We start from the raw sequence: 26,955 nt of genomic DNA on the forward strand, positions 1-26,955 counted from the left end.
ATACAACTTTGGTTGTGAAAAACAAGATTAGAAAATGATCTTGCGTCTCACTTAATTTGTTCATCTCAGCATGTTGTAAGTCTTGTTCCATAAAGGGTGATGTTCAGTTAAAATGTTGAGTAAAGAATAAAGAAACCTGGTTACAGGGTGCCAGTTTGGCCTGATGGTTAGATCATGCATGCCTTGCAGAGAGGCTACAGTCTTCAAGCAGTCGGCCCAGGTTCGATTTGAACCCCCACTTTCCTGCATGTCACACCCCACTCTCACTCCCAGTTTCCTGCTCTATCCATTCACCTATCCTCTCTTAATAACAGCAGAGAAGCCCAAAAAATACAACTTTGGTTGTGAAAAACAAGATTAGAAAATGATCCTGCGTCTCACTTAATGTGTTCATCTCAGCATGTTGTAAGTCTTGTTCCATAAAGCGTGATGTTCAGTTAAAATGTTGAGTAAAGAATAAAGAAACCTGGTTACAGGGTGCCAGTTTGGCCTGATGGTTAGATCATGCATGCCTTGCAGAGAGGCTACAGTCTCCAAGCAAGCGGCCCAGGTTATATTTGAACCTGCAGCCCCTTTCCTGCATGTTACACCCCACTCTCACTCCCAGCTTTCTGCTCTATCCACTCAACTACCCTCTCTTAATAACAGCAGAAAAGCCCCAAAAATACAACTTTGGTTGTGAAAAACAAGACTAGAAAATGATCCTGCGTCTCACTTAACTTGTGCATTTCAGCATGTTGTAAGTCTTGTTCCATAAAGCGTGATGCTCAGTTAAAATGTTGAGTAAAGAATAAAGTAGAGTATGCTTTAGGGCATATCTGTGAGTGACAAGTTTCTACCACCAAGGCCTGTAACTCAAGAAGGAGACGTAGCAACGCATATCCAACCTGACATCCAAATATGGTCACTCCTGGTTGAGGAGTAAATATGACAGCTGCCAAAATGCTAAACACAAAGCTCCAAAACGTCTCAAACAAACTGTGGCTCAGCAGTGGATATGTAAACCTCCCAGAGAAGACAATACATCGTGTCTGCCCACTCTCTTCTCTTCAAAGTGAGAAAGCTGTCGTTCAGTGGGAGGAGAGAGACGTTACAGAAATGTATAAACAATCAGAAAGTGATCCACCCGTCACAGTATCCCAGGGTTGTTGTCTTTTGTTCCAATACGATAACCTATCATCAGTGATGAATGATCCTGTCTCTGTAAAGTTATTACTCTGACAGCAGTAAGCTCAGCGATTCTCCTGGAGGTAACTGCAGGCTCAGATTAGCACACCGCCTGCCTCTGTCAGGTTTGTCTAATTAGTGATGATTATAGAGTGACGCCGTGTCAGGCCTGGACATGTTGAGGTGACCCCCCGAAGCGCCCGGGCTAATGATGCGTAATGACTGATCGTCAGAACTGTGGACAGCTGCCGTCACACTCTGTTTAGCTTCTGCACTGTCAACACAGAGCAAAAAAACACAAGATAATGAAGAGATCAGAGGGATGAGTCAGGCGTTTTTTCACTTTCACACAGTTTCAGGGATGAATAATATGTTTCTGATTAACGAGGGCCGGTTAAAATGAGAGCTTCTGAAGTCTTTCATTACTCACTGTTAGGACTGGAGAGTGAATTTTGTTTCACTACCAGGTTAAACTCTTTGTAATCTACCAAAGGTGAACTGTTGGGTTATTAGACAAAGGTGCAGCACATTTTTATTCATTGTTTGACCTTTCAGGGCCACAACAGTGCACAAATTCCTGCTTGTACTACACAAGGTGCCCTTTATTGAACACAAAAGAATTACTCGCGCTGCCTTTTTTAATTTATTTGCACAAACGCTGTGTTTTCTATCAGCAGGAATTCCTCCTTGTGTTATTTTCCCCCTGCAGTTTCTTCTCTGTTTGTTGATGAACGCTCTGTCATACAGCTTTTGGGATGAATGCTAATTTTCTGCTTATCTTGTAATGTTTTCAATCTACAGACCCGCCTCCACTTGCACTGCCAAGAGGGGAGAATCACTCGCCTCCACGCATCGACTTTATGCTTCATGTTCAGTCTGAATTCAACACAAATGAAATACAATAAGAATGAAAATGGGCGACAATAAAGTTTAACTCCACTAAATTTCAGGAGAGAATTCTGCACCTTTTTCCTCTGCTGTGTTTCTACAGCTGCTGTAACTCCTCTGAGGGTGACACTTTTACTGAAAACAAAACAGGAGCTTATAAAGGACCCACCATGTAGGCTTGTAAAATATGTTGTTAAGGATTAAAGGAAACCTTTTGACTTGTGACTCTTTACAAAACAAAGTGTGTGCTCACGTGCAAGAGTAGAATCTAGGGGTGACCCCAAATAGTGGAATATTGGACGATCCGTTCTAACGAGCCCTAGTCGACTGCCAATCTCATAGTTGAATATTTGCATATGAAACGTGGATCATTCCATTCAAACCATGGGGGTGCTCAATGTCTAATTTTACATGATTTTCCTGTTTCCCTTAAAAATAGTGTCTCATTTAGCCTATTTTGATACAAATATAGACTTATTTAATGTAATTCTGAGAACAGCTCTTGAAGTGTTGAATCTCCTTACAGTGGTAATTAAATCTCCCCTGGTAATTAAAGGTGGACTCTCCCATTTAGCGGGACCTGTGGAGCAGACGTACCTCAGCTGGTCTTTAAATCTTTCTACGTTCATAGCAGCTCAAAATGTCAGGAAATAAAACTTCAGTTGATCCTAAAAAATAGTGATGAAGATGAGGAGCAGCTTCATGAAGAGGGCTTCGAGATCAAGGATTACCGGACCACACAAAAACTGTACGGGGCCAAAAGAACGAGGAGGGATACCCAAAACTGTCTGAAGCCTCAAAAACAATCCACAGCATCCCATCCACCTCCACATCATCAGAGAGGATATTCTCTATAACAGGATTTACAGTCAACAGACCAAGGAGCGCACTTCTGCCCGTACACACGATGGTTTTCCTCACGTACAATTTGAAAAGACTCAAGCGGACAAAGACGCGATGAAAGACTGTTTTAAAAGGTTCTGTTAAGAGATTTAAAAACCCTTTAGCTGGTTCAGGTTTGATTATGAACATTATAAACTGTAGTCAGTCAATAAAGAAGGTGCTTATCATGATTTAATTCCACCTGCTGTAGTGTAAATGTGTTTTACATAGTTATTAATAAACTGAATGCTGTTAAAGGCTTAGTTATGTTAGTTATAATATAGCTTGATCTGGCAGACGTAGGGTTACAGGCCATGAGAATTGATAGTATTATCTCCTGTAGTGTGTCATAGTGAACGATATCTGAGACACCTCACAGCCTCTTGATCGAAAGCCTAACATGTTTGATTTTTCTCTCTGCCTGCTACAATATGTGCTGTCACATCAGTGATGTCGACCAATGAGAGCACAGCACAAAGGCACAAGCATTAACAAACAAAAGAGTGAAGTGAAAGAAGAATAAAGAAGATGTTGCTTTGAGAATAAACTATGAGACAGGAGAAGTTTGTTGAGCTCTTTTTTCCGGGTGTAGTGTAGCCAAGAATGGAATCAGATTGACTGTTCATGATAAATGAATAGATGAATAGATTTTCAGCACCACACAGGCTCACCACATTTTAATATTTGACTTGTTTAGTTTTGCAAACCAAACATGTGACAGAAAAGAACAGAAGCTTTACAGAAAACAGACTACAGCTCTGATGAGACTTTCATGCCATGCCGGAGACAAGACAGCAAAAACACACACAGTAAAATATCTGCATCATACTTAACTTCTAACAAACAGATTTCTTTGTTGTGTTGAAACAGTCATCTTTTTATATACCGCTCATATTTGATGCTTTTATCTTCGTGTCTTTTGATACACTTCCTCTGATCTTCCTCACATTAAAACCAGACTGTACCAATAATGCCAGTTCATATTAAGATTCTCATGTCAGAGAGAAACTGAGCCGCAGGCAGCGTTGTTTGTGACATTGATATATCATCTTCCTACTTTTCTTTTCGGTAACACTTTACAATAAGGGTCCCTTAATTAGCGTTAGTTAATGCATTATTAAGCATTAATTAACAGTTTAATAATAGTTTAATAATCGTTATAATGTATTACCTAACATTAACTAACACATTAGTTAATGCAGTTATAAGCAGTTAATTAATGTCCACTGCTCAGAGTTAATTAATACATTATTAAGCATTAATAAAAGCTACAAAAATGTATTGGTTAACCATTAGTGAATGCTTTCTGGACCCTTATTGTAAAGTGTAACACATGCATCACTTGAGTAACACATTATAAATGCTAAACTGCCTCATAAGCATTACTTAACCATAATTAACCATTAGTGAATGCTTTTTGGACCCTTATTGTAAAGTGTAACACATGTATCCCTTAGGTAACACATACGCTGAAGCAAAATGAGTTGAAATGTAGTTGAAGCAACACATATAAAGAATTCAACACATTTTATTTAGAATAAAACAGATAATCACAGATAACATCTCAACTGGCACAGAGAAGTACGGTGGCCCTGAGAGCTCACAGCACTGCAACTTAAGAAAACACATGCAAAAAGACAAAACACAAGCAAATTAAGAAAACATCTTCATCAATTTGACAACACGTGCGAAGCATTTAGAAAACGCGATGCAAAGACCACAACACAATACATGAGAAAAACGCGCTGCAAATAGACAGCAACACAACACAAGTGTTTCCAGAGGACACTTGAAAGTGATGCACACGCTTATGCTTATGCTGATGCTTATGAGGCAGTTTAGCATTATAATGTGTTACTTAAGTGATGCATGTGTTACACTTTACAATAAGGGTCCAGAAAGCATTCACTAATGGTTAACTAATTAAGTTTTGTAACTTTTATTAATGTTTAATAATGTATTAATTAACTCTGAGCAGTGGACATTAATTAACTGCTTATTAATGCATTAACTAATGTGTTAGTTAATGTTAGGTAATACATTGTAAAGATTATTAAACTATTATTAAACTGTTAATTAATGCTTAATAATGCATTAACTAATGCTGATTAAGGGACCCTTATTGTAAAGTGTTACCTTCTTTTCTTCACTTTCTATTTTAGTGCTTCTTATTTATTTATTTTTTTAAAGGCGCTGAAACCAAAAAAAGGGAAAATGACACCCAGTGTTCTCACTCGGAGTAAAACCCACACCTCATGATTCACTTTTACTTTGCATAGTAAATTTCTTAAACATGTCCTCATCTCTCGAGCTCCCACTGTCATCTCATTCAATAATGTCAAGCAGAACACTTCAATAATGTGGAGTTTAATGACCAGTGACAAGCCCATAAAGAGGAAGAGGACATGGCAGGATTTTTCAAGGGTTTTTTTCTGCCTTCTTTTTTTTTTTTTTTTCCACCACCAACGCAAAGTCGTCATGCTCACTTTCTGCCTCGGCCTTGCTGCTCACCTTGGCAAGGTGTGAACTCAGCAGAGATGCGTCCTGTGTCACAGGGGAAAACATATTGATTGCCTTTCATACTATTTAGCCTGGAGGACATAGATTTCCATAAAATTAGTCAGAGAAAATTTCTGATTTTCCTGCAGTAATCCACCTGGAGTTCAAGAGGCTGTTTTTCTCTTGACCCAACATGTCAATTGATTCCACCTTACACAGCAGCCTCTTGACTCTGCTGCATGCAGGACATGTGTACATGCACGCAGAGAAGACCAAGCAGGGCTCGCAGGGATCGTGTGTGGAATCAGGAACCTTTATGTATAACTGAGACTTTTAATTCTGCTGAATCATCTGTCCTTGCGGGCTGAAAATGTTCTTTGATTTCCCACGTCTCTTATTCTTTACAGCACAATACAGCACACAAGAATAAATACAGAAGCATAAGGCATGATCTACAATCTACATTAAACAAACTCCATAACTTCTCTATTCCCATCGACAACTCGCCCCTCTTCCCCTCCCCTCAGTTCAAGAGTCTGGGTGTCATCCTCGACAGCACCCTCTCCTTCACCTCCCATATCAACCACGTCACCCGGTCCGCCTACTTTCACCTCCGCAATATTAACCGTCTCCGTCCTTCACTCACTCCCCACTCCACTGCCATTCTTGTTCACAGCCTCGTCACCTCCTGTTTGGACTAGTGCAACTCCCTTCTGTTTGGTCTCCCACACAAAACCCTCCATAAACTTCAACTGGTTCAAAATTCAGCCGCCCGTATCATCACACGCACCGCCTCCATCCATCACATCACACCCATCCTGCAACAGCTCCACTGGCTCCCCATCACACACCGGATCAACTACAAAATACTTCTCCTCACCTTCAAATCCATACACAACCTCGCCCCTTTCATATCTCTCTGACCTCCTCCATACTGCCACAACCGTCCGCACCCTCAGATCCTCCTCCTCCATCCACCTCACTGTCCCCCCCTGCTCGCCTTGTTACCATGGGCCACCAGCTCTGGAACTCTCTCCCACCTGACCTCCGTAACACTGACTCACTCCCACATTTTAAATCCAAACTCAAAACTCATCTGTTTAAACTGGCTTACTCCATCTGACCACAACTCCTCTGTCTATTCACTTAAAACTTTTTAAATTGTGTTTTATTTACTGTTTGTTATTTAAACTCTGTTTGTTTTTAATGTTGTAAGGTGACCTTGAGTGCCAAGAAAGGTGCCTATAAATAAAATACATTATTATTATTATTATGATTCTATCAAATGTAATCTTATCTTTATAAAAGAAAATCCACAAGTACTTTAACACAATTAAAATTATGTTGTATTCCCATATGTATAATCTAAAGAGGCTAGACTAAAGCCTGGTTTATACTTCGGGGTCAAACGATGTCATAGCCTTCGCCGTAGATCTGTGTGGCCCTTTTTTTTTAATGCAGAAGCCTACACACATAGCCAGACATGCACCTCCTCCAAAATAATAGACTCTAAGTGTGTTAGGTCTCTCTCTCCTTCTCTTTCCCTGTCCCTTTGTATATCCTTATGTAATCTTTCTTTCACTTTCTCTTATTTTATTTTATTTTTTTGGCCCACCTAGGTGTGCACGCCCTCTTTTACAGAACATGATATTAGCTGTCAATAAAAGATAGGCCAGAGTTCTAAGAGGGATGGTGATGGTTGCATGCACACAGTCACAAGCACAGAAGAAAAAGGTTTTCTTTCTTTTCTTTTGCTGCAAGAATAAATTGCATTAATATTTGACAGTTTGTGACAAACATGACACAAACCAAAATACATATGCAGACAAGAGAAAAGAAAGAAAAAAAGAGAAAAAAAACAAAATAATAGACTGTATGAATAATGGACGTAGTATCCGTGATGTCACCCATGTGTTTCTGAAGCCCTGTTTTGATGCCAACGATGGTGGCAGCCATATTGGATATGTTGAACTCAACATAACTGCTGTTGAGCGATTGTGACGTAAAGAGGCGGGCTTTGAGCCTCCTCGCCAACAGTTACAGTGTTCCCGCCTGTCAGTCAAGTCAGCTGTGCCTCTCATTGGAAGACTCGCAATCTTAATATCTTCAAAACTGCAGCGTTATGAAATAATTCACCCCCTGTACAGTGTGTGCCGATCAAGAAATGAGCTATGCAGACTACACTCATTTTTTGTACCAGGCTGTAAACATGTTTATTTCTGCTGTAAAGATCAGCTTTTTTGAATTGGTGTGTATGTGGTTTCCGGCACTTGATGAACTGCACATTTTAGCACTTCTGCATTGGCCTCATATGTTTAGACCGGAGGTTGCCGCTTGTCCAAAATGTAACTACGCATCAAATTATGCAGACTGCAAGCCCTGTGATCGGTCCCCTGGATGTCATTGTATTTCCAGCACTTCCACTTACAGCCTTAATCCGCTTTTTGCTTTGTTGCCATATATGCATGCTCCAGATGTTTCTTTCTCACATTCTTTTATGTGTTCATTCTGTCTTGTGTTGAACAAAGCACATGTGCAACACAGCAAAAAGCATACCAAGAAAACGTAAGATCAACCACCTCTGACCGCTGCAAGCAAGACAATCAAATCATGTACTGGGAAAAGGCCAAGGTCAACCAGTCAGAGAGGAACACATACAACCATGCATGTACATGGAGGGAGAGTAGTACGACAAGCTGGTGGCTAAAGGAGTGTGTGTTACTGACATTATATCACATTTATTTATGTACATTAAGCACTTGAGACATGGCATTTTAAACACAAGTGCTCCATACACATGCAGTATGTTTATCTACATTATGAATTATAGAGACTTCTTTAGTGGCACCTAGTTTGTTTTATAGTGTCCTGACCGCTCAGTTCATTTCCTCCCACTGCGTGTAACCGCAGCGCAGAGCGGGCGAGATAATTCAATAAATTTACTGCCCAATGAAACATACAGCTCAAAGCCGTAAAGTTGCTTATGCTGCAACTCACATTAATGAAAGCATGTTCCATTAATGTGCTCTGTCGGCTGACATCCATCCCAGAGCCACAGAGCATTATTATTCCATGCTTCTGTGTTGAGTTTTCAGCAGAGGGAGCAGGAAGAAAGAGGCGTGATGTGAGGACAGACATCGCTCTGGTCTGCTCAGGAAACACTCCTTACATCAAACCTTGATGGGGGGAATCTAAATATAAAGACCAGCTTCTCTGAGGCAATTACAAATGGATGGAAGCAATGACTAAAGAAAACTTATCGGACTCCTTCCCAAACTGTGTTTGATGGGCTTATTAAATTGGTTGGTGCCGAGCCAGCCCGGAAGCATGACCTCCATTTTTGAGGACTTAATGTATACAGGGAGGGTTGCCAAGGTTTCCAGGCCCGTCACACCTGAGCTCCACAGTCATTACATGTATAATTGGAATTGGATTTGATCAAATTTTCATTAAACATATGATGAGTCTTGGGTTGGGGGATGTAGCCTTCCCCAATGCTGCTATTTGGTAGAATACATGTGGCTACTGATGCATGAAATTAATGGCAGCTTCTTTCAGTCAGTCAGAGCTCAGGCTGAACATGTGTCCATGAACAGAACAACACTTTGATGGAAAAACAAAGAGTCCAGTATTGATCTGTGTTGAAGAAACATATGCATCACAGAATCAAAGATGGCGGCAGCACATGATGCGGCTGATTAGTCCTTTAACAGCAAAGTTACACCTGGTCAATTTCACCAATACTGTTAGAATAGCAGCATGGATTCATGTCAGCTGGAGGAACAATGGAGGGTGAGATGTGATAATACTGATCAGAGATTAGAGAGATTAGAGTTGGCTTTTTTAATCAATATGAAAATAAATCTTCTTTAAATAAACTCTAGCCAATGAATATGTTCTGCCAGATTACAATGTTTGTGTGGCTGGAGATTGTTTCTTTTCAGTTGATGTGTTGTTATGGTTGGAGACTCATGTTCCTTGGTTAATGTCATTTCTGCCTGCCATCCATCCATCCATCCATCCATCCATCCATCCATCCATCCATCCATCCATCCATCCATCCATCCATCCACCCACCCACTAACTTGACCGCTTATTCCATTAGGGGTCACAGGGGGCTGGAGCCTATCCCAGCTGGCTTCGGGCGGAAGGCAGGGTACACCCTGGACAGGTCACCAACCTATCACAGGGCGGCCTGAGTTCACTTTTCACAAATTTCTACAACAGCAGCAAGTGAATATTTTATCACAGAAAACTCAAGAGTTAAAAAACAAACTGCCAAATTTCGCTCAACTCATTATGAATACAGACGACACTCTCTCAGATGATAGTGTCATCCTTCTCTCAGTCACTGCTTGTATGTTTTCCTACGAAAGTTAAATGCTCTTTCGGACATATTTATTCAGTCTGGCTTTTATGTAGGGTTTAACAATTTTATTACCTACCTTTTACTATAATATTGATTTAAATGTTGCTTTATTATTTTAGTAATTTTAACTGTTATCTTCTATTTTATGTATTCATTCATTTATTTAATTGTATTTATCTACTCAGTTTTATTGATATTTTTAGCCTAAGTTTTATTTTTCAACTCTTATCCTTACCTTTTAAATCTATTTATTTTAACTATTTTTATTCTTAATAATGATGCTTTAACTTATTTTAATTACACATATTTTATTTTGGTGTGCATTAGTCTTTATTTTATTTTATTTTATGTTCTTATTTTTAATTTGTATTCTTATTATTTTTATTATTATCATTATTATTATTTTCCCCTAATATGTCTTGCCATTGTTTCATTTCTGCTTCTTTCTTGTTTTCAATCACTAAGATGCTCTATAGCCACCGTCTGGCTTACCTTGTAAAGCACTTTGGCCAACACTGGTTGTTTTTAAATGTGCTATATAAATAAAGCTGACTTGACTTGACTTGACACTGTATTACTGTCTGCTTATTTCAGTTTTTAAAAAGACAGTTATTGTCAATACTGCTGTTTTGCAAAAGCCCTGGTCCAAACCTGACCAAACAGACTCTGTTAGAGAGATCTTGGAGCAGAAGTCAAGCAGATGCTACCATGTGGGTCTATATAACAGGGAAAGACAGACTGTGCCACAGTAGCAACAAAAAACAGAGCACAACTTAGAGACCATACAAACTGTGGCAGGATGGTGTTTTATCATTACGAGACATCCCCCCTTTAAAAGGCCTATTTTATCACAGCTTCTATTTATAAACCTGCCAAAAACCTGCATACCAATCAGCTTTCATTGACAATTATGAAACAAAACTTTCAGTTTGTCAGTGAAGTCCTTTGTGTGTGAGAGATTACATAGTTTTGGCTCCACTGAGATGAATATAGAAGTTGTAGCCCGGCAGAAACTGAGCTCTTTTATGTATTAAAGGGTTTTTATGTCTTCACCCAGTCATACAGGGTGCAAAGCTACATCCTATAATAGATGAGGAATGTATTGTAAAATGTTTGCTCTGCACTTTATCTCCAGGCCCCGGCTGAATCCGCTGTTTAGGTTTATTTACAGGATGGGAGCCGAGGCTAAGGAAGGACCTTAAACCTCACGTTTCAGCAGTTTAATCTGTAACTGTGAGCTTATCAGCGCTGGCTTAATGCACAAAACAATTCCTCTAAAGCCCAGAGAACTTAAGATAAGTACACAGTGGGAGTGGGACAGCCATTTCCACAATTACCCATGGCAGATAACTATTATCCACCAACACATGGAGTCAAAGATCATTATGACCTTCCGCGGGGGAAATCACTCGAGTTCTGCTTGCACTGCACCACAAAGAGAGAGGGTGAACACCAGTACTACACTCAGTACAAGCTTTAACAATATCCACTAACTACTCAACGTGTACAAAGGTTTCTATTCCTTTAAAGTCAAAGAGTCAAGTAAACAAGCTTCCTGTGAAAAAGAACAGCTGGATATCTTCACATTTTTCTACTTGAAGGTGAGTTCAAAGAATTACAGTATTCCTAAGTCTTATCCAAAAGGACAAGATATGATTACGTTGGACTGTTTTAAATCACAGACTGAAGTTAGAGGTCCACAGACATAAACGATCACATCAAGCTCTGGCTTTACTTTGAAGATTCAGACTCAGCGACTGATGACAGATGGTTTGTGTTCATTTTAAGTTCAGAGGTGATAATAATGCAGCGTTAGAGTGAAACAATCAGACGTCTGTTTTAAGACTGTGTGAGAGCTGGAGCACCTCAGACACCCTAAAGGAACATAGAAAGAGTGAGAGAGAGGGAGAGAGAAAGAAAGAAAGAAAGAAAGAGAGATAGTCAGAAAAAAGAAAGGCAGAAAGAAAGGATGACCAAAATAGATAGAAAGAAAGAAAGAAAGGAAGGAAGAAGGAAAGAAAGAAAGACAGACAGACAAACAGAAAAAGGAGGCAGAAAGGGAGGCCGAAAAATAAAGAAAAAACAAAGGGAGAAGTAAAGAAAGACCGACAGAAGCAAAGAAAGGAAAGAAAGAATGAGACAGAAAAAGAAGACAGAAACAAAGAGACATAAAAGATCAAATATTGTGTGTGTGTGTGTGTGAGAGAGAGAGACAGAGAGAGAGAGAAAGAAAGACAGTAAGAAAGACAGACAGACAGTAAGAAAGAAACTAAGAAACAAAGAGAAAAAGGAAAAAAGTAAGAAAGAAAGAAAGAAAGAAAGAAAGAAAGAGAGAGAGAAAACGGAAGAAAGAAAGACAGACAAACAGAAAAAAAGAGAGAGAAAGAAAAAAAAAAAAGAACAAAGGCAGAAATAAAGAAGAAAAGAAAGACCGACAGAAGCAAAGAAAGGCAGAAAGAAAGAAATAAAATAAAGAATGAGAGAGAGAGAGAGAGAGAGAGAGAGAGAGAGAGAGAGAGAGAGAGAGAGAGAGAAAGAGAGCGAGAGAGAGAGGGAGGGAGAGAGAGAGAGAGAGAAAGAAAGACAGTAAGAAAGACAGACAGACAGAAAAAATAAAGACAGAAAGAAAGAAACAAAGAAACAAAGAGAGAAAAAGGAAGAAAGTAAGAAAGAAAGAAAAAAAGAGAGAGAAAACAGAAGAAAGAAAGAAAGACAGACAAACAGAATAAAGAGAGAGAAAGAGAGGCCAAAAAAGAAAGACAGAAAAAATAAAGAACAAAGGCAGAAATAAAGAAGAAAAGAAAGACCGACAGAAGCAAAGAGAGAGAGAGAGAGAGACAGAAAGAAGAAAGACAGAAACAAAGACAGACCGAAAGAAAGAAAGAATGGGAGAAAGAAAGAGAGAGAGAGAGAGAGAGAGAGAGAGAGAGAGAGAGAGAGAGAGAGAGAGAGAGAGAGAGAGAGAGAGAGAGAGAGAGAGAGAAGACAGAAAGAAACAAAGACAAAAAGAAAGAGAGTGAGTAATAGAGATGGAGTAAAAGAAAGAAAGGAACAAAGAAAGACAGACTAACTTCATCTAAGTCATTAAAGGAATCAACACAAAGGTCAGAACAAAATTAAAAGCCATTCATCATTACTGTAATCTGAAATGAACGTGTTAAATCAACAGATTAAATCAGTGTTCAGTTCTCGTTCCAGAGAAACTTCAAACACTGCACACAAAGTTAAAGGAACAGGGGGTTCATAAAGGTTCAATGCAGCTATGATTTAGCTGTAGCTATACAATGGCCCTGAACCCCGGAGGTGCAGAGTAACAGCAAGTGATCCAACTTGCATTCATTGTTGGTGACATGTGGCTGATTGGCTGCCCAGAGCATGATGGGAAACCTGCCGCCAGATTAAAGAGTCAAAAATACAAAGAGTGCTCACTAACCGAGCAACTTGAATAAGCTGAATGAGAAAATGTCTCCATATAAAGAGAGTCGTCATCATATTTAACTCCAGTGATATTCTTCATGTTGTTTAATTTTAGTTTGAACTACTGTGTCAAGCTGTCCCCTGCATGCAGCTGAGTTTATGGAGACCCAAGACACAGTATGCTAGTGCATTTCAGAAGAATGTGGCGACAGAGGAAGACAGCAGCTAGAGAAGACACAACAACAGGTCTTACAGGTTACCACTTTCACCTTATCTGTTATCAACGCAACTCAAATGTCCACTCAACCTTGATTAAAAGCCAGGGAGAAGAGGTGAGTCTTTAGAGATGATTTAAAAACCTGAATTGATCCTGCAGAGCAGATATGCCAGGGCAGGTTGTTCCAGCACCGAGGGGCAGCCGCCACAAAGGCTTCATCACCATTGGTTTTAAGCTTCGTACTGGGGGGTGGGGGGGCTAGGCCATTAAGAGCTTTAAAGACAAACAATACAATTTTAAAATCTATTTGAAAAGCAACCGGGAGCCAGTGCAGCGAAGCTAGGACAGGGGATATGTGGTCACGCTTGCGTTTGCCAGTGAGGAGACAGGCAGCTGTGTTTTGTACCAGCTGCAGGCGGTGCAAGAGGGAGTGGTCCAGCCCACAATACAGTGAGTTGCAGTCATCCAGTCGTGTGTTAATAAAAGCATGCATTACAGTCTCAAGATCTGTATATGGCAGGTTCCCCTTTACTTTCCATGAAATCCTCAAATGATAAAAGCTGTTTTTGACAACTGAGCTAACCTGGCGATCAAATTCCAGCCTGTCATCAAATATTACACCGAGATTCTTTAGTGATGACCGGATGTTTGGTGTAAGGGGACGCAGAATACCAGCTGGAAAATCTGCTGGACCACATCCAAACATTATGATATCTGTCTTTTTTTCATTGAAGTGCAAAAAGTTTGCAGCCATCCAGGACTTATCATCATTCAGGCTCAGAATCATTGGATTTTGAAGTTGAAGGGGACATATCACGCTTTTTTCATCAATATATATTGGTCTAAGAGGTCCCCAAAACATGTCTTTGAAGTTTATGCTCAAAAAAACACTTTGAAATCAGATTTTGGCATGCCTGAAAAGTCCTCTTCATTCCTCATCAGAACAGTCTGTTTTCCCTCTGACCACGCCCCCTCCGGAAGTGGATGTGCCTCGGCTCTCCAGCACGTTGATCTAATGTTTACATGTTGGCTGAATATACACGGCTGCTCAGAGATCGCGTTACTTCAACCCTCTGAATCTGATCCTGACGGAGAGGCGCCTGTAGCAGGACCTTTCTGAAGGATTGGTCACAGATTTAGTGTTTCTTGTTGTTTTATTTATCAGTATGTAGACGTGTGTCTTGGTACACAGCTACGAACATGTAGCTATGTGGCTATGCTAACTAGCGCTAGCACTTATCCATGATAAATAAAAATCATCCACTAGATCTTCAAATCTGCAGACGTGGGGAGTAAAACCGACCTCTGCCAGAAAGGCAGCAGGACCTTTTATGAAGGATTGGTCACAGATTTAGTGTTTCTTGTTGTTTTATTTGTCAGTATGTCGACGTGTGTCTTGGTACACAGCTACAGCTACAGCTACAGCTACATCTATGAACATATAGCTATGTGGCTATGCTAATTAGCGCTAGCACTTATCCATGACAAATAAAAATCATCCACTATATCTTCAAATCTGCAGACGTGGGGAGTAAAACCGACCTTTGTGTTTATTAAGACAGCCTACAACTAGCATGCCTCCCTCCTAAGCTCCTTGTTAGCACACATTTGTGCAGGTAATGAAAAACGGGGGAGGGATTCAGTATTGTTTTATACAGTCTATGGGCTGAACAAGCTCCGAGCTCTGACTCCGTGACAGACCTGATATTGTTGTGACGTAACAAAAACACGGAAGTCTGAAACGGCTCGTTTCACACACATTTATAGAAAGGTGGAGAAATCAGAACAGGGGCAGAATGGATTTTTTTCATTCTCGGGGGGTTTGTAGACATGCCAGGGACACATATTTCAGGTAAAGAACCATTAAAAAGTCCATTTTGCATGATATGTCACCTTTAAAGGCAGGTAGATCTGAACATCATCTGCATAATGGTTAAAGGAAATCTTACATTTCTTGAAAATTGACCCCAATTGCAGCATATAAAGCAAGCTATCTACGGGGCCTCAGAGCTCTTCCTTTATCCTCAGTGAAAGAAAATACTGTAACATTCTCCAATGTGTTTTTCAACACTTGTTTTCACTGTAAATGGGGCTGTGATCGTTTGGTAGCAGGGAAGTGATGCGTGGCTTCTCCAATACAATGCAAGGGAATTCCAAATATTGCAAAGCAATTCACAAGTAATGGAAGGTAAAGCAATAAAACTAATTCTCATTCCTTCACTTTTGTCCATCCTCTTTAAATGGCATCAAATCCACCTTCATTTTATTTCCTGATCATCCATCTGACTGATAAATGTCTTGTTCTTTTGTATATGGCAGGTGCGTCACTGTTGTTATAGAGGCAGGTAGCATTGAGAGACTCGGCTACATGGTTAGAATGACAGTAAGTGCATCAGGTGCTGAGCATGAAAGATAATGATGGAAACCATGATGACATGAAGCCGTCAGTTTTTAAAAAAGCCCTTGAAATAGGGACGCCATATGTTATTAAGACCAACATACAGGCAGCAGAACAATTTGTCCTGTACTACCTGTGCACTCTTTTCTGCTGCACGGATGTGACAACAGCTCTGTGGCATTTTGAGAAGGTGAAGTATAGAATCTCACACTTCCTGCCACCTCCTTTCCCCAGAGCTGCTCGCCCGCTTCCACAGAGGTGAAATCAAGTGGAACCACAATTACCGCAGCCTCCTATTGTTTACAGGACGCTTCATCACAAAGGACAGACACCTCCGGCAGGCAGGTTAGACAAAGAGAGACGAGGCCGAGAGTGTCCACTGCGAGGGGTGACACACGGTGTGTCATGTATAAGCTGCAAAAGGTGACACTTTTATTCCTCTGAGGAAGGAGCAGCAGCTTGTGATTTTGAGGGGAAAGTGTGCAGACTGTATGGTGCCTACTGTGATTCAAAGTCAGTTTGTGGGTGGATGTAGCTGTCTGATGTCCAGAGACACACCGGGTGGAATCACATACTTTGCCCTGAAGCAAAAGGCCGGTTCAAACACTACAGCAATCAGCGACTGTCATCAAACAGAAATGTTTCTCCTGCGATTCCTGTGTTCAAAGCTCAACGTAACAACTCTGGTTTCTTTCTTCTGGCGGACTGAAGACATGCCACTGTACAGTAACCCACTTCCAGATTGCTATCAAAGAGGTAGAACCTGTATCTTCTATTTCCTTCAGACAGCTCACGTAGTAATGGTTTGAAACGCTTATTGCAGCAGCAGAACACTGTTTGTGTCCGGCGTCTTGGCTCCAGCCTCGCCAGTCCTCACAGGTTTGTTTTCCTTGCAGAAATTTGAGGAGTGTTCAGATAATATCTTAAACCCCTAGCTGGGGCCTGCAGGTGGATGCTTGGTTGGTAGTGGGGCTGAAAGTAAGAGCAACAACACTGGTGCAGGGCAGCAATGGCAGATCAGATGGAGAGACTGGAAATCTTGCAGCTTAGAGAGACTGACAAATTTGGAGGATGTGTTTGTCAGGTGATAGTGAGAAAGACAAGTGTGAAATCAGTACAGCTTGAGTTGTCTGCCTGTATTTCCTCACTGGCACTGCTCCATTTACTTAAAAGAATAAACAAACACAAACATGGAAAATCCTTTGAATGCAATTGTGCAAAGACAGCTATTGTATAGTTTTTACTGACACTTACTTATTCCACTGAATAACTTAAACTTTAACAAAATAAACACAAGGGAGTGGGGACACATACATCTTCTTATCTTAATTCATTGTAGACTTAAAAAGAAAATGTTTGTCTTAAGTCATTATATTAATTGCAAAGAAAGTTACTTGCAGCCTGTTGCAACACAACCCAAATAGATGATTTAAACACAAATCCCACCCCTGACTTTACCATTAGCCAATCATAGCAGAATTTGGGTGGCACAAAAAGTGGAAAGCAGTCAGATTTCAAGGAGGGGGTGGGGGCACTCCCTTGGACACAGCCCTGATTGTCACAACACGAGCGGCAACCTCTGGTCTCAAAATATGAAGCCCAGTGTTATAAACTGCTTGAGGCTGGCTGCAGAAACATCGGAAACGACATACACACACCAATTCAAAAAAGACAATCTTTGCAGAATGAATAAACATGTTTACAGCCTGGTTCAAAAAACGGCTTCGCTCTATGTAGCTAATTTCTCTATCGGCACACACTGTACGGGGGTGAATTTTGTTCTAATGCGACGGTTCAGATGATATTAGGATTATGTGTTTTTGCCCAAATAAGGACATGACTGACTTGATTGACAGGCGGGAACACAAAGCTGTTGGCTAGGAGGCTCAAACCCCGCCTCTTTACATCACACTTTGCCTGGTTGAGTTCAGCATTTCCAATATGGCTGCCACCGACGGTTGGCTACATCCATTATTTATACAGTCTATGGTTCCTGTCACAGGCTGGTCTTGAGGGGACCTGCTCACCCTGTCGGGGTTCTAATTTGCATGATACCTGTTCAACATTATGCCCTACATAGTTATTTAACCCTTAAAGACCTAGACCATTTTTGGGGGCGCCAGACTCTCCTGTATTTATTTTGTTTTTCTAACCTATTGAAGCACTCAGCATCAAGTACCATACATCATTTTATTCAGGAGAACCTTATATTTCACTGTGCTGCATTTAAAGTACCACTTTTGAATTTGTTTTGTCTGATAATGGATGAAAATACTGAAGTTTAAAAAAAAAAATGTCTTGGAATTTAGGTCATTTTTTACTGTAAGCTCAAACAAAACATCAGGAAGTTTTGTTTTGTTTTGTTAGAAAGTTGTACTTAGGTGTTTTAGACTTCCAAATCAATTTTTGTCACTATCAAACCTTTACTAAGCAGGTTACAGTCATTTATTTTAGTATTATCTTAGGCGTTTTTTAGTGGAAAAAGCAGGTGTATTCTTATATATCATTTACTGACCAAGTAGATGAGTGTAAAAAATGTCTGAGAGTAAGTAGAGATATTATTATATCATAAATTAGGACACAAAAACAAAAGTGAAAATTAAACATTTAAGGACAAGAGCTATTTGTGGCTGCCGGCGGCCGTCTAGGTCTTTGAGAGTTAAGTGTCCTCTCAACTCTGCCACTAGGTGGTATTTTGAAGGGATTTACCCAAGCGGCAACCTCCGGTCTAAAAATATGAGTCCAATGCAGAAGTGCTAAAAACTGCAGTTCATCGAGGATCCGCTTGAGGCTGGCTCCAGAAGTACTGGAAACCACATACATGCCAATTAAAAGAAGCCGATCTTTACAGCAGAAATAAACATGTTTACAGTTTGGTTCAAAACACGAGTGTAGTCTGGATAGCTCATTTCTCGATCAGTTCACACAGTAGGGGGGTGAATTTTTTTCTAACGCAGTAATTTCAAAGATATTGAGATTACAAGTCTTCCAATGAGAGGCACAGCTGACTTGATTGACAGGCGGGAACACTGTAGCTGTTGGCTAGGAGGCTCAAACCCCGCCTCTTTACGTCACACTATGCCTGGTTGAGATCAGCATTTCCAATATGGCTGCCGCCGACGGTTGGCTACGTCCATTATTTATACAGTCTATGGTTCCTGTCACAGGGTGGTCTTGAGTGGACCTGCTCACCCTGTTGGGATTCTAATTTGCATGAGACCTGTTCAATGTTATCCCCTACATAGTTATTTTAGTGTCCTCCCAACCCTGCCACTAGGTGGTATTTTGAAGGGATTTACCCAAGTGGCAACCTTCGGTCTAAAAATATGAGTCCAATGCAGAAGTGTTAAAAACTGCAGTTCATGAAGGATCCACTTGAGGCTGGCTCCAGAAGTACAGGGAACCACATACACACCAATTCAAAGAAGCCGATCTTTACAGCAGAAATAAACATGTTTACAGTTTGTTTCAAAACACGAGTGTAGTCTGGATAGCTCATTTCTTGATCAGTTCACACAGTAGGTGGGTGAATTTTTTTCTAGCGCAGTAATTTCAAAGATATTGAGATTACAAGTCTTCCAGTGAGAGGCACAGCCGACTTGATTGACAGGCGGGAACACTGTAGCTGTTGGCTAGGAGGCTCAAAGCCCGCCTCTTTATGTCACAATCATTCAATTGGCCTCAAAACAGCACTTCAGAAACAGATGGGTGACGTCACAGATACTATATCCATATTTTATACAGTCTATGGATTTACCACATGGACACCTTAAGAGCCTTTGTATACATTTTCCTGGCACAGTTTCAGTCAGTAGTACATTATACACTTGCGTTTTTGTAGATAATACTGCGCTAGGATGAAAGAGTCAGGACCTCTTTATCCAAAGGGGATGAAACATGTTATTTAAAGCAAACTGTAAACCTGGTTATCCTGTCAGACTGACAAATCCTGCTATAAACATACATTAAACCCATTCCGCCTGCAGGATGATAGCATTATGTGATACCCAGGCTGCTTCACAGACTGCTAGAAAACATGGACACATAATGCCCCTTTTACTACATTTAGTAATCAAGGTATAATGCAACTTGAAAGGATTACCTATATACCATCTGATCACAGCATTACATATTCATATAGCAGCTACTGGACTTCGGGGGTTAACTCTCTCACTGCTTGTAGTTTGCAGAATGAGGAGCCACCGTGTATGTGTGTGTCCTGCCTAATGCAGTGAGAACAATATCATTATGAGAAACCTTTCCAGACAGACACGGTGAAGAATTACAACACAGATTTCGGCACAACGCAGCAATTACAGAAGCTAATGTGCAATCGTGTTAGCGTTGTGAAATATGAGCCGTGGCCTCCCTGCACCATGAACGCTAACTCTGTGTTACATCCAGGCAGAGGATATGAAACCCCTGAGAAGACGCCGAAAGGAGACGAGAGACGAGAGACAGAGAAAGGATTTATCTCTCCCAGCAGATGTAGAGAGCGCTCCTTGGGCTCCCAGTCAGCAGCCAGGACAGTTTACAAGCTGCAGAAAAAGATTGATTGTCTATGGATCCCTGTCCCTGCATGGCTGCCAACTCTGAGCTAATTAAAGAACACTTCTCTGGAGGAACACTGAGCAGCAACCAAGCACATCCTATTCCTCCTTGAGAAAACATGTTGCTCTAAGCCCCTTTGGAGGAGAAACCTTGTAAAGCAGCTGTGCCAGGTGTCGTCCTGTAAGTGTAAAATACCTAGCTCCATTGACTGAGTGAAACTTAGAAAGAGAGATTTCCATTGTGCTGTGACGAGCAGATGGTCTAACTGTTGCAATACTTTGTTACACATTCAAAATGTGAGAAGTCCGGGGATCTGGATGAAGCAGCGTGTTTTTTTCTCCACCAGATGAACACTGAATGGCTGCAATCATCCCTTCGACCACATGCTGGTTCTCCCATCTTTTAGAAGACATATGCTGAGGTATCCACTCATTAGTTGCATTCAATTCTCTGCAGGCTTTATTTCAGAACACAAAATAAACAGCATCACATTTTCGGAGCCGTTGGCCGGCATTTAGCAGAGGCTAGCAATTTTTGCAAGTTTTAGGAGTCACTGTAGGTTAGAATGAGTGCCAATGTGGATATCACTCAGGAGCACACATGATACAATAATGAGGAAAGATAAAGTCTGATTCAACTTTTTCATTTCAAATTGGACTATCATGATAAAAACAGGGGGAAGCATTTTCTGTACTGACACTTATGAGGTTGGCTGAAGAGTCTGTATTCACCATTAGTCTTTTGAATCTTATATATCTAAAGCTGTGGTTTGTGGGTACTCCCTGAAGAGTCTGAATCCCTATTGGACTCTTTGACATTTAACAAAAGTGTGCTTCAGACCCCCTCTCTAAAATCCTCTGCTCTGGAGACAGTGGCGCTGTATAGGGGGGAAAAGTTAGGATGATTCTAAGGGCCCATGACTGACAGGGGGCCTGAATAATTGATATTTTATTCAGAACAAGGTAACTAAAAAAACGGTCCCGTTGTCTTCATAAAATGTATATCAGAGATCTGTACTTTATTTGGGCAAATTCATATTAATCCCCCCTGTATCGGCATGAAATGGTACATCCCAGCCTCAGTCTCACTAATCAGCTGTGCCTCACAGTCAGACAGAAGTTGCACAGTGCACAGAGTGCGCTAAAGGCAGCTAAAATGTCTGGAAATACAAAGTCTGGGTCCCAGAAAAGGAGAGAAAGAAAGGAGAGAGAGAGGAGAGAGAGACGAAAGGGCGACAGTATGTCACCCAGTTTTTCTCCAGGAAAGGTTGGTATAGTCTTTGAGTGGGTCAAATCAACCTGTTTGCTAGTTTGATGTCCACAATGAGATGAACTAGGTTTTAGCTAATTATACTAAATGGGTTTCCCCGCCCTCCCTACCAGACTCAGCAGCTGATATGTCAGCAGGTGCACTGTCTCCCCACAACTCCCCCCAACCCAATGAACAAGAAGGTGAACAACGTAGCATGTCAATACAGTAAATATTTGACTCCAAGAGGCAAGACAGCTGAAAAGGTAGAGTTATGTAAAGCTTTGACTGGGTCGATTGGATCCTGGAGATGTGGTTACAGCAGTTGCACAGGGTTCTCCACTGTGATATTTTTTCATGGGGCCCAAAATCCCTGGTGGCGCCCCTGTCTGGAGACCATAAGAGAACATGCTCTCTCAGTCTGCAGACAAACTATTGTGTTGTAGGCCAATTCATAGCCCTTACTTTTTTTTGTTAAGCATGTAAGCATGCTAATAAGCTAATAAGGCTTTTGAAAAAAAAATTTCTGGCATTTGGTCAAAAACTAAAGCACTGAATGGATTGAAATTGAGACACAATGATCCGGTTGCAAAGCTAATCCTCCTGGGAACATAATATTCTCAAACGAATGCCATAGAAATGTTCTCATTCAAATAGTTCACCCAACCAAAAATGTCCGCCTATTGGTGTCCTGTGACTCGTTCATGCACTTCTCTCTCTCTTTCCCTCGTTCTTTCATCTTCCCTAATGGGACGCAGCAGTTTCCTCCTAATGATGTATGGCAGACTCACAATTGGATCCCATTGCCAGAGATTTCTTGCATTCTGAAATGTCATTACACATACGCCAAATTTTACAACAATAATTTGGTCCCTAATAATGAGATCTTTGATTACAAGTCAAAAAATGGGAATTATATACATTTTCCTCAGGTGATCTTGAACATCTTTATCTTCATTGCAAAGCCAACACATTTCATCCCAAGTCCTACAATGGTCTGCAGAAAAACATGGGACTGAATCAGAACTTGAGGGCTAATGTACAATCACTTGCAAACGCAATTCGTCCCGATCAAAATAAATCAAACTTAGAAATCGAGGTTTAACTTGATTTCTTGCCGAGACAAGAATTGTTGGTGTTTCCTTCCAAGGTGTATAAGAAGAAATGTTAACATACAATCTTCATTGTCAGCATATCCCTTCTCTACTCATTGACCACCATGATACTGTCATCATCTTCCACTGTCTCACACAACTAAGAAGAGAAAATAGACACTGTCTCTTTAGTTCAGCATATTCACAATCAAGTATTTCACAATGAATAAACAAACCAGCAAACTGTGCGTGTCACAACCTTTTACTGTAGCTGAAACAGGGTGGAAACACTAGAACAACTTTGCTGTGAGTGAGGATTTTATGGATGTCTTGAATGCAAGCTGCAGTTTGAAGAACTTTCTGCAACAGTTTTCTTAACATTGAAGCTTCAAAAGTAAAGCCAATGTCAATCAGATTGCACCAAACTAGATGAGGAAATCTTCCTATCTCAGCTTAAGTTTCCTCATGAGGTAGAAGAAAAATAATAATTACAGGTCTTCTTTAATGCATGATGTTCATATACGAACTTATGAACACATTAAGAGTAAAACAGACAACCAAACAGGCTGTGCTTTGGGTCTGTCTACCTGCAATGACTACAAGAAGATGCCAAACTGAGGTTTTGGATCCAGACAGTGATTCATATCCATAGCACAAATAATGGGCGACTGCAAAAATCTTGAATTAAAGATTAAAAAAACTCCTCAACAAACCGCCGGCTGCCACGTCCATCTCTCCTTTACCTCCCTTCAACTAACACAGGAACACATCAGCAGCTCAGCTCAGGTTACAGAGTGTGTGTTTGGCTGTTATGTGTGTACCGTTATGTAATAAGATCTGATGAGTCAGTGAGAGCAGACATGCAGACGTACCAGTGCAGGAGTATTCATCCACCCTGATGAAGCCTGGCAGACAGTCACAGCGATGGCTGCCGGGCAGGTTGACACACCCCGTGTTGGCCTGGCAGTAATGCATCTGGGTCGCACACTCGTCGATATCTGAGGACAAACAGAACAGATACGGTGAATTGATAACTCCCAAACAGTTCTCTATGGACAGTCAGGACATACAGATAGCTCTGCAGAGGGGGAGCAGGTATGAAGCTCATTGAATACAGATGCAGCATGAATACAGATGCACTTGTCAGATTACAAAGAGGTGGTCTCTGCATGGTGCTGTACAGTTTTTAATTCAATTCAATCACATGCACAACAAGGACAATTTTCCTGCTTAAAAACTTTCATATTAAAATCTATACGAATGCCTTTTTGCAGCCTTGTATCCAGACATTGTATTTCCACAGTTCCCTCATATTAACGGGTAATTTCCTGTCGTTGTCTTGAGATCTTGACTTATCTCGTTATCTGAAGATAACACTGTTGGTTGTGCTAATTGTAATGGAATAATTTGTCTCCTGATGTTGAGATAACAAAATTAATTTTCTTGTAATAATGAGATAATTTTCTGGCGATCCAGAAAACAAAACATGAGGCCCCTAGATCACACACGATGCTGCTATTACCAACACCAATGACATACACTACCCACACCATCATAACACTTAAAGGTGGAGGTCTTTCCTACAGAGAAATTGAAGTGAGTACAGTTTCCTTCACCATCAAACGGCACTCAGAAACTGTGGGAAACTCTGACAGGAAGAGGGTCTGGCAGACACAAAGCCACAACAAAATCAGAAGACAAGTTTCTGAGAGTCAACAGGTTGCGTGATAGGAGGCTCACAGGACAACAGCTTCAAACACAGCTTAATAGTGATCGTAGTAAGCAAGTCTCATTTCAACTGTGAGGAGAAGCAGTGGCGGTTCTAGACCAATTGTACTAGGGGGGCAAGGCTGGGGCCAAGGGTGTTGTCAGAGGGACATATTCAACCCTGACAAAAGAGACTGAGAAGGGCGAGGACCGGCTGAGAAAAAATGGCAAAACATCAGTGCATCCCTTTATACTAGACATATAAACTACTGTGTATTAGATCAAAATGCAGACTGACTGTCCCTTAGCGCTCTAAGGGACTGGAACCAAGTGCCACAAGCATGTGTTCGGCCTGTAACATCGGCGCGATACCGGGGGCCACAGGGGGGTCCAGGTTCAGTTTTACAGGGGCACTGGCTCCTGTTGGCCCCTCCCCAGAACCTCCACTGAAGAGAAGACTTCGAGCTGCAGGTTTGACAGGTTGAGTTGCAGCAAGAAAGCCATTGCCAAGACATTAGAATAAGAAAAAGAGGCTTGCCTTGGCCATGAAACACCGCCAGTGGACTACTGAAGACTGGAAGAAGGTGTTATGGACAGATTTGAAAAATTGGGGTGTTCTAAAAGTTTTGACCAGTAGTGTACAGTAGGTTAAGCTAATGTTTGTTTTGTGTTTTTGAAAGTTTAGGGATGAGTTATGATCACCTGATTTCAATTTAAGATCCTGAGAGCGCAGGAAGATGGAGTAAATAAAATATATTGATGCATGTCTGCAGGGCTTGCACAACAAATAAGAACATCTTGTTTATTCAGAGCAAAAGCAAAGACAACAAGCACGGTATTATAAGACTGGAGATAAAGAGAATCAAATAGAATATTCAAAGAAAAAATAAGTTAAAGATTCAAAGAAATACAAAAGCTGAGGAAAAAAAAGGAGGAAAACTAAAGCAGCAAAGCAGATACGATAATGACCTAAAAACTGAAAAGGATGAAGGACAGCAGAGAGAGCAGCATCTTTCCTGACATCAATAATGTTCAGCTAAATTGTCACATTACATCCTCTCCTCACTGAGTACCTCTCATCCTAATGTAGCTTGAAAGAAATTGTATGAGCATTAAAACACAGAGCTCAGGGAGGCATTAGATGAGCTGGATGACTGTTGATGAAATTGGATTGGAAACACACCAGAGAGGTGTTATGCAGAAGGGATGAAATCTGTACTTGTGTGTGTGTGTGTGTGTGTACACTCTGAGTGTTTACGTGGATGTGAGCAGCAGAGAACCAGTTTTCCTGAGGCTATAACAGGCCTTTCCACCACTTAAGGGAGGCAGTGTGCGACACTTTGGGGGGAAGGGAGAGAAAGTGAGAAGAGTATTTCCATATCCTCTCCTTGGATAAATACATTCCAGCTTCGAGGTCTTCAGCTCACACTCTCCCCTTTGCAACAGGATGAATTTGTATGAAGTATGTAATTGACTTACATGCAACAGCCAGAGGTTTTTTCTCTGCAAATTTCATCCTTGGAGAGTGTACAGTAGGAGCGTTGAATTGCACAATCAAAGGGAGACGGATCGTGTGTTCAGGCGTACAAAGCCTCGCCGGCCTTCAGCATAAAAAAGCACTGATCTGCTACATCAAAAACATTGAACTTGCTCGAGTGCTGGAGGCTGCAAAGCAGTACCTGAATGCAATTTCCATCTCGTCATGAAGCCCTTCTCCGCCCAGAACGCTGCTCATTTGATTACACTTTATTGGAGGAAGGCGCCAACAGTTACTCAGGCTCGATGATGGCTTGCGTGTGATGTCAACGACTCGCAGCCTTGATAATTCAAAGCAGAGTGCTTGCCGCCTTCGTCCGCTTTCATTTGAAGAAAGGGAAAGCATCAGCTGTCAAGTCTGACAATGATGAGGCCACCCAGAAGGCCTGAATCCCCTGTGTGTGTGTAAATGTGTATGTCTGTGAGAATGTACAGTATGTGTTGGAGCAGGTGAGTACTGCTGACAGAACTGGAACTGTCATTTCACACGGGGCAGAATTCATTTTTCTGGATTTACTGGTGTGTCTCTCTCCTTGTCTCCACCTCCCTTCCCTCCTCCTCCTCCTCCTCCTGCTACCCTTCCAACCCAGACCTTCTCCTCCCACCGCCTTCCTCTCCCTCCTCCGCCTCATCCTCTGAGCTCACTTTCTTCATCTCGCTGCTGCTTTATTCATGCTGTGATGTAGGTCAGGGCTGAGGAGGGGAACTGCTAAAAATAAGGCAGGAGAGGAGTCTCCGTGTGCATGGTGGAGAGAGTGTGTGTGTGTGTGGGAGTGTGTGTGTGTTTGTGCCAGCTCATCCTCTGTGAGAGAAAGAGGGAGAGATTGTCTGGATGTTGAGCGTTTGGAAGCTGTGAGGCAGGAAGAGAGAAGACTCGTTTTCTGTGTGTGTTTGTGTTTGTGTGTGTGTTTTAGTGTGTGCATGCACATGAGAGTGGGTGTAGACATGTTTGCACTTGTATTTGCATCGACGCTCGCTGTAC

The 26,955-nt window shown here is 41.2% G+C and overlaps 1 protein-coding gene across 1 annotated transcript in view; it reads right to left on the reverse strand.

The window, feature by feature from the left end:
• LOC117810657 (protein kinase C-binding protein NELL1-like) overlaps positions 1–26,955 on the reverse strand; it is a 459,515-nt gene that overhangs the window by 125,055 nt on the left and 307,505 nt on the right. The window contains exon 13 of the mRNA XM_034680585.1: positions 23,603–23,728. Coding sequence (XP_034536476.1) covers positions 23,603–23,728 — 126 coding nt within the window. The remainder of the gene's footprint in view (positions 1–23,602; positions 23,729–26,955) is intronic.

The sequence above is a fragment of the Notolabrus celidotus genome, chromosome 3, assembly GCF_009762535.1.
Source record: "Notolabrus celidotus isolate fNotCel1 chromosome 3, fNotCel1.pri, whole genome shotgun sequence".
NCBI classification, from domain to species: Eukaryota; Metazoa; Chordata; class Actinopteri; order Labriformes; family Labridae; genus Notolabrus; species Notolabrus celidotus.